The following is a 15,135-nucleotide window of genomic DNA, read 5'->3' on the forward strand; positions in this document are numbered from 1 at the left end:
AAAAGTGGGTGGGACCCACTAAGAAGGAGAGAGAAAAGGAAAAAAATTGGTCTCATCCACTTTTGTGTGTGTTGCATGAGACAAATTATCTCATATAACACGAGAAACACATTTCCCATATATATAATCACTAAAATTGGTATAAAAGGGCTTTGTTGGGAAATTTTCTTCAATACATCAGAAGTACCTATTTTGATACATCTTTTTTTCAAATAGGGAAATTATCTTTTCATTTATACCATTGCTTTTCTTTATTATTCCCACTAAATCTGAAAAACTTTCCCCATTACATAAAGATGTACCTACATATGATGTGCCCAAGGTTTTCTTCTATGTTGGTTAGTTGATATGTTAGGCAGAACATGAGAGTTAATTCTCCTTTGTTAAAAAAAATGACATAATTAGTAAAAAATTATAATCATATAAAGGTGGATTAATGATGATAAAAAAAAAAGAAAAATATATTATAATAGATAGTTATAAAATCATAACTTTTGATTTATTTTTATATAGTTACAATTTTTCTATATGCTCATGTCATATTTTTTTTTTTTAACGAGGATCTATTCCCCGCAGAACATAATCTTAATTATCATGAGATGTCAATCTCACATTTCAACATTTTTATCGAATAATTTGTTTTAATATTACATCAAATAAGTATTTTAACATTAAATACTTTTAAAGAAATAAACCACTACAGATCATTGTTGGGTAACACCAAATTATTCGGCGATATAATTGCATAAAAATCAAACTAGATCTAAATTTATTGGTCTTATGCATTGAACTAGAAAGTGCTGTATATCACAATTTTAAAGTTTAGTCTTTCTTTTCCTATTTTAGTATCAGATTTAAACATACTCCACACAAAAATAAAATAAAAAAATACCAGATTTAAATAAATAAATAAAAAAGCATTCATAGGTGACTTAGACACAATTTGTTAAAAAAAAAATTAAAAACAATATTATAATAACTTGGAAATTCAAATACATACAAAAACCTAAAAAGAAAACACATTTAAACACATAAATAAGCACTTGGAAATTGTAAGAAAACTTCTGGCCCCTGATTTATTTGGTAATAAAAGAGGAAGTGCAACAGTGATTATTTAATGCAGAGATATAAATGCAGAAATGTTAGTTAGCAGCATCTATAAGTTACAGTGCTACATAACTAGATAACTGACCCTTTCCCTTTCTCTTATCTTTGTCTCTATCTCACCTGTTATTGTTTCCATTCACTTTTTCTAGCTTCTAACTTTTGTTGTAAGTTAGAAAGCATTTGCATGAAACTTCCAAAACCGCGTGAGCATGTAACTGTGTAAAGGGGCATCACATGTAGTTTTGACCAGTCTTCAAAGTAGACTTGAATAAAGGACAAGGAACCAAGGTTGAGATAAGGGTGTCTTATGCCTAGATGAATAGCTCAAGTTCATCATAGCTAAGTTCTAAAGTCAAGGCATTCATTTTTGGTTTTCTTTTTTAGAACTACACCATAATTCTCACAAGTTTGTGCCTCCTTAGAAGTATTAAATCCTAGATAAGGATTTTCTTGGTAAGATTTGAAATCTTTGTGGCACTTCATGGCTCTCTCTCGTGTACTTGTTGTACTTGTTCTTCTGTACTCATTGGTAACATTGGTATCTTCTTCTGGCTGGAAAACATTGCAAGGTGCGTGTTTCTAATTCTGTTTCCATTCAGTCTTCTAATGTTTCATGCGGTTCTCATTCATCTTCTAGCTAGCTAGTTCTGTGTTGCTGCTGCGTCTCATGCTTGTAAGGAAGTTGGGTATTTGATGTTCTTTCTAGAGTTTTTGAGTCTTGTTTTAATGAACAACATTTTGTATTAATCAAACTTTCAATATAATATATATTAGTAGTGTTATTGCAATGATCATAGTAATGTTAAGTCATCAATTTTTTCTATCTTGAAGAGAAAATAAGAAGTAAACCATTTCATTATATTGAATCAATAATAAGTTAAAGCACAGAGACAAGATAATGAACTACAAATAATATCCAGAAATAGATAATTTTAACTGCCTAATGGGTTTTCATCTCTTGAAAGCAGTAAAATTTTGTTGCAAGATGTGTGTTATTCATAAACAAATGCCAGAAATTAAACCTTGTGTATGAAGATTTATACATAAATGTGACTCCAACTTTTGTTTCACATCCTGATATACTGGGAAACTCAGAAATCAGGACCATGGTGTTTCATAGTAATTCACATGCTCTTTTGATTTGCTATGCAGGATCTCCACCACTTGTCATAGCACGTGGTGGGTTTTCAGGGATATTTCCAGCTTCAAGTTTATCTTCCTATACTTTGGCACTAAACACTAGTGGTCCAAATGTTACCCTATGGTGTGATGTGCAATTGACAAAGGATGGAGTTGGAATTTGTTTCCCAGAGCTAAAGCTGGAAAATGCCACTGATATTTCCATTGCATACCCTGGCAAAGCAAAAGATTACTCAATTAATGGAGTTCTAACCCGGGGATGGTTTTCTGTGGATTACAACTTCGATCAACTAGCAAATGTTTCCCGTGAGTTCAATCTATTTTGAGACCAGATCATTTTGTTTCTAAAACCAGCTAGGCTATAATTAATTGCTTGGATAAAATTTAAATCTTCTTTATCAAATAAATAAGATATTTGCAATGATAAGAAGATGAGGTTGGTAAATGGCATTGATTTCTTAAGTGGGGGAGTAGAGTAGTTCTTGGTGATTTGATTATCTTTGATCGTAACATCTAAGTGGGAAACTTGTTCCATTTCTTTTTCCCATTTTTGCTTTGATATATGCTTGTGATCACTAATAATTTTCTTGTTATTGGAACAGTTGTTCAGGGAGTGTACTCTCGAACTAATAAGTTTGATGGCAATAAATTTCACATTCTCACTGTTGAAGATGTAGCTAAATTAGTAAAATCACCATCAACAGGCCTGTGGTTAAATGTTCAGGTAACTTGAAGAGTATTTGCCTCTTTGTCCTAATGTTGGTAATGTGATACATTCTTTTGTTTCATGGCAGACCCTGAGTTTAGACATGTGGGGTCTGACTTTTAATCTATGTTGTTGACTCAATTTGTTTTTGTAATACTTTGCAGCATGATACATTCTTCAAGCAACAGAATTTGAGTGTAGAAAATTTTCTAGTGTCTCTCTCTACTAAACAAGTGTCTGTCAATTACATCTCATCACCTGATTTGGATTTCTTAAGAAGAGTAAGATCAAGCTTCAGTCCTAGAACAAGCTTGATCTTCAGGTTTCTAGAGCAGGATAAGATTGAACCTACAACCAATCAGAATTATGGTGCACTCTTGAAAAATCTCACATTTATCAAGACACTTGCTTCAGGAATTCTTGTTCCCAAGGGCTATATATGGCCTGTGGACTCAGATCTTTATCTACTACCACATACCTCTCTTGTCTCAGATGCTCATAAAGAAGGGTTGCAAGTTTTTGTATCAGACCTAGTTAATGATGTTCCATTTAGCTACAATTTCAGCTATGATCCTCTGGCTGAGTGCCTATCTTTCATTGATAGTGCAACCTTTTCTGTTGATGGAGTGCTGTCTGACTTCCCGGTAACTCCATCTGCAGCTATAAGTAAGTTTTGTTTCCCTTGTATAATAGATATGTACCTTTAGAACTATTTTGTATTGTGGTCATTTTACTGTGTAGAAGTATATAATATACATATCTTTTATCATTATTTTTCAAACTAGGGGTATAAATGAGTCAAGCGACTTGTCAAGGGTTTAAGTCCAGCCCACATCAGCAAAACTTGGCCTATTATATTTAGTAAAATAGAACAAGCTCAAGCTTTCAAAAAAGTATATTTAGAAAGCAGGTTACAAGCTTTCTTTTACAAGGCCTGGTCTATATCATATTATTTATTTTAAATAAAATAATTATTCAATTAATTTTGAATAATATAATAATATTATGTTAATTATTTTTTAATTCTTAAATGCCTAATAAACTTAAACAAATGACAAGCGTAGGCCTTTTGTTTTTTAAATATAAGTCAAACAATTTGACTAACACTAGACTAAAAAATCAGACCAGGCTTAAACTATTTAAGCCAAAGCTTGGCACATCCCAATTCATTTACATCCCTACGTACAAGTATTAAAATGAATATGTAATCCCTAAATAAATTTAAATGAAATAAATGTTATTCAGTACATCCATGCAAGTACGGAAGACAAACACAAGCCAGAGATGATTATATAATCTGTTAAGGCTGAGCTGCATGTAACTCTCTTTATACCTTGTGAATCAATACTAGACACTTAGACTATTATGCTTCTTGAGATATATAAAACCATTAAAAAGTCCTCACCCACTAACTTAAGTTTTTGGGTTGAATTGGTTGTTTACATGGTATCAAAGCCTCGGTGTACCGGGTTCGATCCTCACCGCCCCCACTTTCTTTCAAGTGAAATTTCTTTGTTCGCACAGGTAGGTAGGCATGTGCATTGTCCACTCTTCAAGCCCAATGAGCTCTCGTGTGATGGGGCGTGTTGAGATATATAAAACCATTAAAAAACCCTCACCCACTAGCTTAAGCTAGTGGGTTGAATTGGTTGTTTAGAATGCTTATCTAATAATATCATAAGTTATATGCTATCTGATTGCAATCAGCATCACATTCATATTCTGAAATCTCATCTTCTACTGCAGATTGTTTTTCTGGCCTAGGGCAAAAAGCCAAAAATCAAGGTATAATTTTTTTTGTTCTCTCTATTGGTTTATTTCATTTCATCACTGTTGACAAGTAAGTAAATCATCTATATTAACCTGTTCCTGCTTGTTTTATATTTTTTATGCAAAAGTGGAGACTTTGGTTATCACAAAATATGGAGCAAGTGGAGACTATCCTGCTTGTACTGACCTTGCATATAACCAAGCTAAAGTTGATGGAGCAGATGTACTTGACTGTCCTGTTCAAATGTCAAAGGATGGAATACCATTTTGCTTAAGCTCTATAGATCTTTCAGAAAGCACAACAGTTGCTGAAACAAAATTCAAAAACCTTACAACAACTATTCCAGAGATAAAATATCGAAGTGGCATATACACATTCAGCTTGACATGGAATAAGATAAAATCATTGACTCGTAAGTTGAATGATTTTCTTGAATGCTTATTATCTTGGTGTGATATTGTTTAGCCCTTCTTCCTCCTTGTTTAATATCCTTGGGGGCTATCAATGGGAACTTGGAACTATTTAAAATTGTTCAAATCATTTATGGGGAAAGTACTTCTTATGTGACTGCAGAAGGGAACACTTGCAGCAACACAGGATACGCGTCCGAATCCTGGTTTTTTTTTGTTTTTTTTTTTGTTTTGATAGAATCCGCACGTGTATCCTAGGATCCGCACGTGTATCCTAGTGTTAAAAATTTACTGCAACTTTTCTCATCAGCAGTCACATGAGAAGCGACGGACCCATCATTTATACCTAAAATTTGTCACTAGCCAAAAGTTCCATATAATTATAATTACTAACACAAAATAATTATAATTAGGGTTTCCCATTCAGTTTAAGTTCTTGGAAAATTAGAACAAAGGAAAAAAAAATGATTTCAATTTGTTCTCAAAAAATGTACACATCGCTCAATTTTGCTCCTCTTTGTTTTTCATTGTAGCCTCAATATTGAACCCTTATGAGAAGTACACATTGCTCCGGAATCCGAAATTCAAAAGTCAAGGGAAATTGTTAACCTTGTCTGATTTTTTGTCCTTGGCTAAAGGCTCTGGCATCTTGATCAGCATAGAGGTTAGTTCTTGCATTTCTATCTTGTTCAGGATTCGTTCTTGGGTAAGCAGTTGATTTTTATAGGTCATTACTATGCATATCATAAATTATTTCAATGAACATATGACGAATATTTCATTAGATAAAGAAAATTAGCTTGATAAAAAGCAAAAAAGGATAATGTTTGTTGTAGGGTTTAAAGCCTTAGTGTAATTATGTGGTGAAACTAATTTACACAGGTAATTATTAGGTACTTGTTCTTTAGTTTCTGCAAGTATCTTTAATTCTTGCAACATGTCTAGGGGCTGCTTGAAAACTTCAAGTGAATTTCACATTATTGATTTCATGACTCCTAACCTCGGTTCCTTAGAATAAGCATAAATTCTAAGTGATTGCTACTTAGACAATTTTGTACTTCATTATTATCAAGAATGATTGGTTAGTTCTTCAGCAAATTAACAAATGGTTTCTTTCTGTCAGTATGATAGAGATGTCTAGCCAAGGGCTAGTAGATCAATATAGGATCTTGTTCTCTCTCTAGGTACCTATGAACTAAGTATCTTGGGGGTAGCAAATCACGGTACACGATTATGAGGCCTTAGCCAGAAATGAGGGTGGTGTGTGTGCACTGTGATTGCATAAAATATAGTAGAGATAGAATAGTCCATACCTATGGTCTTTATCTCCTATTTATAGTATTTACCTTAGGGTTTGAACCATTTGGGCCTCCTTCCCTTGGGCCTGCTCTGTTGTTCGCATGTTATTCAGATGTCCATCCTTTATTGGGCCTCTCAAGTATATGGGCCTTACACGGGTCCATAACAGTTTCCACCTTGATTAATTCCTTTTATGCTTTGTTAATGACATTTTCTTTTCTTTTTGGTATCAGAATGCTGCCTATCTTGCAGAGAAGCAGGGATTAAGTGTGACCAATGCAGTCCTTGATGCTTTACACAAAGCAGGTTATGATAAACCAGGATCCCAAAAAGTTATGATTCAGTCAACTCATAGCTCTGTACTGAAGATATTCAAGGATAAAACCAAATATGAAAGGGTTTACAAGGTTGATGGGAATATTGGTGATGCTGTTGCTTCAGCTATTGAGGACATCAAGACATTTGCTGATTCTGTGGTGGTTGGAAAGGAATCTGTTTTTCCTGAAGTTTCTGCATTTCTAGTTAACTCTACAAAAACTGTAGCAAGACTAAAATCATTTAACCTCCCAGTTTATGTAGAAACTTTCAGCAATGAATTTGTATCTCAAGCATGGGACTACTACTCAGATGCATTTGTTGAGATAAATTCATTTGTCATTGGAGCCAAGATTAATGGCATAATTACTGACTTCCCTAAGACAGCTGATAGATACAGGAGTAAGTGGAAACTTCTATATAAAACTTTGCTTCTTCAACAAGGTTTTTTGAAAATTGACATAATTTAGTCCTTAGTTTGTGTTGCTAGAACTGGAAAGCCTAAGTTTTACATGATGAGGATACTAATTCTTTATAATTTAGTAGAAAAACTCTGCATACTAATAATCTTACAGCTATATGCTGAAAGTTTTGTGTAGTCTGCAGTGCATCACTCATGATTACTGCCAGCATGGTTATTGGTTAAGATAAAAATAGGCAAAAACCCTTGTGCATAAAGGCTTCCCAACTCCATGAGAGTAGGGGATAATGGTCGATTGTATGCAATTTTACCATTGCACGCAAGAAGGCTGTTTCCTAGATTTAAACCACTAACCTTATGGTCACAAATGAGCATTATTATCACTGCTTCGAAGCTCGCCCTATGAATTGGTTAAGCTATAAATTTAGAAATATTCTTGTCACTTAACAAATTTTGTTAGTCTTATCACTTTTTCTTTGATTTGTTTATTACATGCCTAATAGGAACAATTCTGCAAAGAACTAGCTGTATTGTATGAAACTATTTAAGCCTCATTGCTGACTTGATTGTTGTTCTACTTCTACTTATTGCAGAGAACTTGTGTCTAAAGCATGGCAACAAAGCACCTTATATGAGCCCTATTGAACCGGGCAAACTCTTAAAACAAGTTACCAATAAGGTGTACCTTCCATCACCTGCTCCTCCACTCCCAGTCTTGAATGATAGTAATGTGACAGAGGCACCTTTACCTGGTGTTTCTGGTCAAGTTCCAATTCCCAGTGCTGCTCCTGGATTAAGGGCAGCAGCTCCAGCCCCAATCACAGCATAAAGAAAGGTAAGCAGGAAACAAAGTGTAGCATCAATGGCATTTACTTTGTGAGCTCCAAGGAATTTCTTTCTATGACTAGTATTTTATGAAATGGAACATTTCATTTATTATGATAGTCCTATTGTAAGATGTGATAGTTATATTATGACATAATTTTTACATTATCAATTAAATTCCTTTGGACTGTGGAGAAATTTTTTCCTTGCTTCTATAAAAGTTGCAGAACAATTCCTATACATTTTCTAATCCCACAAGAACTGTTGAATCTTGTTCCTCCTTAAATGCTTTGGCAACTTATCATTATAATGTGTGTCTCCATGTCTCAAGCATGACATTATATTCAATAATTGAGAGCATGGAAGAAATTCTTCACCCCATCTATATAATGAGAAGAAATCAGAACCAAGAATATAGATTGAAAACAATTGTGAGTATTAGATTTCCTCTTCCTAAAAGGAATGAGTATTCATCCGTTGTGAGAGACAAATTTTGTATTCCATCCTTAATGTGGGTGAAGAATTGTGTTTAATCCTCCAATTATATACTAGGGAAGAACCTTTTGTAATCCTATTTTAAGGTGAACAATTTTTTAGACATGTGATTTTTGCTCACATATTGAACGAGTTTTTCAGATTAAAATTGTTGTGTGCATTTTCTTCTCCTTCTCCTTCATTTATGCATAAAATACATTGCATTTGATCTGGAGCAAATCTCAACTAGTAACGTACACAAGGTTTTTTAATTGTCACTTTTTTTAAAGTATTAATCTATTGCAATTGAGATTATAAAATATAAAAAACACAATAAAATAAATTAATAAATTATATATTTTAGATTAAGTTGTTTGTATCTTATTCCCTTCATGTATGATTGTTTCTTTTGTACAAAATAAAAAACAAACAAACAAAAGTCAACTTGTATAACGTTATGTGAGGGCAATACAGGGGAACGCATAGATCAAACTTGATTTGAAATTAAAGTCCAAAAAGAGAGAGAAATTGTAAGAGAGATATATCTATCCTTATTCATTCATGAAATTTGAGCTACGCAGCTTCGAACTTGTTTTTATTGGAATTTATCCGATAATAATCTTCAAGTTTAAGCATGTCAAATTCATGCATACCAATTTTTGTTTGAGCTTTCATTGACTTAATAAATACCCGCCTCTATTAGGAAGCCTAGTCTCATATAAGTGTAGCAAACTAAATGAAAGCTCTTCTAAAAGTAAATAATATGATAAAAAATAGTTAAGAGAATACGTTAAGAATGTAGGTAAATTTGTTACTTTCAACAAGAATGAGTAAAAGAAAGCTCAATCCAAACATTAAATAGTATATATAACAATTGAAATAGTTGAAAAAATTCAATGCACAAGAAGCATTCAAAAACCGATGTAATTTGTTCAAGTATCGGAATATATTATTTAAGACCTACTAATAAAATAAAAATAAAAATATTATTTGATAATCTTAATTAGATTCAATTTTGTTATAAATACCTCATGAAGCATGAACGCTTTAAGCCTCCAACAACCATCTTGATTATTGAATTAAATTTGAAGTCAACATCAAGACCTATCAAATAGCCATAAATAATAAGGCATTTCACAAATGGCGAGATTTCATTCAAATCAGTTTTAAACATTAGTTCCCCTTTCAAGCAAAGGCAATACATCTAGAAAACTTAAAGCAACTTAAAGCTGTTTCTGAAACTAGGGAAGTAATTGACCAGCGATATTAAATCAAAGATATGAAATTGTGACATTAAAAAGTTTGTAAACAATATACAGACAAACTTTCAAGGGAGTTACTTTTCTTATTTTACATAAAAAAAAATATTATTTTCTACACTCATATTTTTTTAAATAAGTTCCACAAGAATTTTTTTCTCTCACCTCTAATTTTTTTTTTCTATTTATTATTTGAGTAGGAGATAATATTTCTCTTATACAACATACAAAAAGTATTACTCAACTTTTAATATCATTAGTATTTTTTCTAAATAAAGTATGTAAAAGTAGTTTAGTTTCGGTATGAATGTTATCAAAGAAGTATATATATATATATATATATATATATATATATATATATATATATATATATATATATGAGTTTATCATCTATCATTTAACATGACCACAAAAAGTTTCTTACACACACAAAATTTTGTGGGGCCCGCAGCAAAAAAAAAAACTTCGGCACGCAAAACGAATCTCTATAACATAACACAATCACTTTTCATACAACATAACTTTTATAAAACCCTATATATATATATATATGTGTGTGTGTGTGGGAAAAAGTATCTAATATTACTTTAGATAATTTTGTCTAATGTTAACCGAAACGACATCGTTTTGAGGTTGAAAAATGAAAAAATTAGAATGATAAAGACTATTATAATCCTGAAATAAATTATATTTACAAATACACCATAATTTTTGTCCCAAAATGATATCGTTTCGGCGAACATTAGATAAAGTTGTCTAAAGTAACTTTAGAAAAAACGAACCATATATATATATATGGCAAAATGATTTGTAATGTAACTGTATAAAAGCATTGGTGCAGTCACCTAAAAATATCCTGTTTTGGTTGGGATAAAGGAAGTTCACGCTTAAAATTAATTGTAGAAATGGAAATATTATATTTATTTTCACCTTTGTATGGTTATGATTTCTCATATTTAATGCTTTATATTTATTTCCATCCGTGTATGGTTATGATTCCTCATATTTAATATTTTCACACTATAAAACGACGTAGTTTTATATGACTGCACCAATCATTAAATGTAGACGTGCCTGTACATCCGCTAAATCTTATATATGTATATTTAAAATGTTGAATTAAATGAAAAAAGTGCTCAAGCTTTTTATTTTGGATGTATTGTTCTGAAAAAAATAAATAATCCAAAAGAAATAAATTCAATTTTGTTTATCCTTCTCGATATATTTTATTTAATTAACTACAAATTTGTTTGTCCGTAATTTGTGATGGGTATTTAAAAATTTCAAAAATTTGTCACAAATCAAAGTTTCTGACAAATTCTTTTCATTGAATAATTTGTAAAGTTTCTATACAAGGCATTATTGGATAGTGTTTCTTTTGCATTACAAATATGGGATAACTGTGCTTGTTAAAATATATTTGTTTATTTTATTCCATAACTCTAATTATTCTTACGGGTTGAGTCAGGTTTTTTGGTATTCTCATGATCCCAACCGGGAAAGAAACCCATAGAGGTGTAAAATTAATTTCAAATCGAATAGTGTGACAAATATCCAACCTGACCCCAAAGATTTTCTAGAGAAATACATTTATTTTCCTGATTTAAGGAGCTTTAGGAAAACTTGGTCATTTAAGTCTTCAATTGTAATAAAATTATTTATAGTGTAAAGTGTAAACGTCTTTTTTTCTTCTTTCACCTTTGGGCTGCTAAGTGTTTCTCAAATTTTTCGGTTTATTCATAATGGATCGAAATTTATAATTTTTCCAATTTTACGTGAATGGAAAATCGGGTCTTTCCTCTTAGTTTCCATGATGCTGAAGCAATTTCTATTTTCTCACATTGAGATACTTCAATACTAATTCATTGGTGTTTGTTGAGATATATAGTCTCACATTGGTTGTATGTGCAACTAATGTGGAGTTTATAAAGTCTTGGGCACTCCTACCCTTTGAGTTAGCTTTTGGGGTGGAGTATCCCAATGTTCTTTACATTGTATCAGAGCCTCGCCGCCCCCCACTTTCTCTTGTGGTGTTTCTTAGCACAGATAAGCTGGGCTTGTTACATTGTCCACTCTTCAAGCCCAATAGACTCTCGTGTGAGGGGGCATGTTGAGATATATAATCCACATTGGTTGTATAGTCCCACAGTGTTAAACAAATTTAGAAATCTAAATTAATGCTATTCCATTTGTTAGATCAACAACTTTAATTTATGGCCACCAAAATTTTTAGGGTAAGCCTTTTTCCACGCACAACAAGTTGATTACTGCCCATGATAATAAAAGAAATTTGTGACCACTACGAAGGGAATATGTGACAAGCAAGTGGTGCAAGAGAGTAATTTTGTTCACTTTCTATCTAGTTAAAAAAGTATGTATTGGAAATTCTGAATGATAAAATCCTGTATTGAAAAGAAATAAGGAATATATAATTGAAAGGACTCATAAATTTAATACTTTTAAAATTTTATATTGAGATGTGGTGTTCATTAACTCATTGTGAACTTTGATTAGGCCCTTTAATACATGAATGATAATTTCCCTTAATTTGGGCTCTCTTAGTAATATAATCGTCCAATAATAAAAAATATATATTCATCCCTTTCATTATCCATTTTTTTTGCTAAACGAAATAATAATAATTTAATTAAGGCATTGGTACCATTATTTATTTGTATTTTTTTAATAGATTATAATTTTGATTAATTAAACGACTTTAATTTATTTATTTAATAATTTAATATTTATACATACTTAATTAACTATTTACATATTAAAATTAAGAAAAAATAATTCATTTATTACCTAATTTTTTTTTTGGTAATCTTATACCTGAAATTTTTTACTTTTACTTTATAATGAATCACCATCTCTTTTTATTAAAATTTAAATTAAAAAAATGTTATAATTTTTTTTATTACAATGATATTACTTTTTATATTTTTACTTATGTATTACACTTTTTAAAATTCAATTCTTATTTTATTATTTATTACTATTAATAGGAATATAAATTCTTAAAAAGTAATAAAATATTGAAAATAAAACAGAAAAAATATAAAAAAAATGATTATTAAGTACATCAAATTATTGGAAGCCAAGAAATTCTTAAAATATATACCTACGTGAAAAAAATTGATGTTGATTTTATTATTATTAATATTATGATTCAATTATGTCTTATCATATGATTATCAAAATAGAACGACTTTTGAAGCAATTGTTAAAATTAAATTTTTTCATGAACACACTTATCAAACATTCAAATACACCCCTTATTTATGAGTATATTTTCAGTGCTCTGGTTATAAATATTTTGTATTGACTTAACATAATTAAAGGTGAAATCCATTTGACATTAATCATAAAAAATGAGATATGATAAATGACATTAATGGATTATTTTTTTTCTATTTTTAGTAAGAAATGTTCCGAGTATATTATTTATTAATTATCAAGGAAAGAAAAGGAAGAACGAGTGATAGGATGAGAAGTATTTGACTCATAAGTAGGTGGCTAATAAAAAAGAAAAACGGCGTGCTTTTGGTAATTGATTCCAATTATTTATGGGCTTTAATTTTTTTTATTATGTTATAAACACATTTTGTGGGGGCTCATATTTATTAAAAAAAAATACTACACAAAAATATAAAGATCACTAATAGGAAAAATTAATTCTTTTAAAATATGAAGAAGAAAAATATCTCATTATTTATTTGAGGTATTCTCTGCACACGATATATCACCGGTACCGTTTTGCACGTTGCCATCACGGGGCCTACACCTTTGATATATGTGGGGTATGTGGGCCACCACTTTCCGGACCCCACTCTATAGCAGTTATCCAATTGTTCATGTATGGCTCACACCTGAGACTCCTGCCTTAATTAGGGTGTTCGCGGTCTGGATTGGATCGGTTTTAGAAGCAAAACTCATCCGATCCAATTCCTTCGGTTTGATTATGTAATCATCCATTCGGTTTAGATTTTTTTTTCAAATCCGATCCGATCCAATCCAATTTTTTCGGTTTGGATTGGATCGATTTTCGGTTTTTTGAATATCCTAAAATTAGTTTCATGATTATTGTGAAAATAACATCTTTTATATATATTGGCTTTGGAAAAAAAATTTGAAATACAAAAATATCAGTAAACAATACTATAGTTGATGAGACGTGACTAAGTTTTTTTTTGGGTTTAGTTGATAAGATAATGGGTCTTGAGTTTAGAAATTTTTGGGCTATGATTGGAGAAAGGACAAGTAGAGGATAATTAATATATTGGATCGGTTTGGATTGGATCGGTTTTCATCAACCCATCCAAAAACCGATCCAATCCAATTAAAATTTGCGGTTTTCTTTCGGTTTCTGATTTTTCGGTTTTCGGTTTATTCGCTTATCGGTTTTTCGGTTCGGTTTTCGCGGTTTGAATTGGTTTGGATCGGTTGATGAACACCCCTAACCTTAATCGCATTAACTTATGAACCATTTACTTTATTTTAATTTAGGATTTGTGTTTGGAAAAAATATTTCTACTGCGTCAAATAATCTCTAACGATCTCAAATAATATTATTTTGTGGGTTTGAACTTTGAACATTAAATTATTTAGGTCAAATAATAATTAATAAAAAAAATAATTATTATTTGTTTAATTTTTTAAAACACTATAAATTCTAAAATAATAAATGTATTTCAATAATAATAATTTTATAGTTAATTTTTCCCTACTATATCGACAAAAGAATGTTATGTAATTAATCATTTTGATAAATTAATCAAATTAATATTGTTATTTTGACATTAAATTTATCAAGTCAAATTATAATTACGAACATAATTTATTTTTATTTATCGGGTGATTTTTCAAAATTTCTACCAATTAAAAAATATTAAATTTATTATTAATAATAAATATTTGATTATTAAATTTAAAATTATTATAATTAAATTAAATAATAATTATAATTATAAATAATTTTCATTTGAGTGTAATTTTTTAGAATTCCAAAATTTTTAAATATCAAATTTATTATTAATAATAAATTTTTTACAATTTGATGTTTTTAAAAGATAAGTTTTTTATTTTAACTATTATTTAAATTAATTCATTTAAATTCAATTTTTAATTTATTGAAAAAATAATACTATTAATTGAATGAAGTTTATGTGAAACACATGATCAAAGAATTAATAATATTTAAGATGGACTATCTCCTCACCAAAAAAAAAAAAGATGGACTATCTAAAATCTAAATTCTGCTGTATGACAGACGAGATTGTAATTTGACTTATGATTGGAAACAAAACATGAGAGTATCCATATTGAAAGTTGTGCGTGATTTCAAATTGAACCATTCAAGAATGAAAATGAACCTGATTAATTTTAATTTTTATAAATCATATGTATTT

General features: G+C 30.5%; 1 protein-coding gene across 1 annotated transcript; it reads left to right on the forward strand.

Annotated features, from left to right (window-relative positions):
• Window positions 1-1,458: 1,458 nt before the first annotated feature.
• On the forward strand, window positions 1,459-8,141 carry LOC133304892 (glycerophosphodiester phosphodiesterase GDPDL3-like). The gene is made up of 9 exons (XM_061504970.1): window positions 1,459-1,676; window positions 2,260-2,553; window positions 2,850-2,971; window positions 3,118-3,619; window positions 4,700-4,738; window positions 4,852-5,136; window positions 5,668-5,798; window positions 6,667-7,150; window positions 7,763-8,141. The coding sequence occupies exons 1-9, from the start codon at window positions 1,589-1,591 to the stop codon at window positions 7,996-7,998; spliced, it is 2,181 nt and encodes a 726-aa protein (XP_061360954.1). The 5' UTR covers window positions 1,459-1,588; the 3' UTR covers window positions 7,999-8,141.
• The last annotated feature ends 6,994 nt before the right edge of the window (window positions 8,142-15,135 follow it).

Source organism: Gastrolobium bilobum, unplaced genomic scaffold (assembly GCF_033153095.1).
Source record: "Gastrolobium bilobum isolate Gb01-03AN ecotype WA unplaced genomic scaffold, APGP_CSIRO_Gbil_v1 utg35275, whole genome shotgun sequence".
Classification (NCBI taxonomy): Eukaryota; Viridiplantae; Streptophyta; class Magnoliopsida; order Fabales; family Fabaceae; genus Gastrolobium; species Gastrolobium bilobum.

What these genes read in the sequence shown, in the direction of transcription:
- LOC133304892 (XM_061504970.1), top strand. Translation starts at nt 1,589, where the DNA reads ATGGCTCTCTCTCGTGTACTTGTTGTACTTGTTCTTCTGTACTCATTG. An exon ending in TCAACTAGCAAATGTTTCCC is followed by an intron (nt 2,554 to 2,849) that starts GTGAGTTCAATC and finishes TTATTGGAACAG; the next exon opens with TTGTTCAGGGAGTGTACTCT. An exon ending in GCCTGTGGTTAAATGTTCAG is followed by an intron (nt 2,972 to 3,117) that starts GTAACTTGAAGA and finishes AATACTTTGCAG; the next exon opens with CATGATACATTCTTCAAGCA.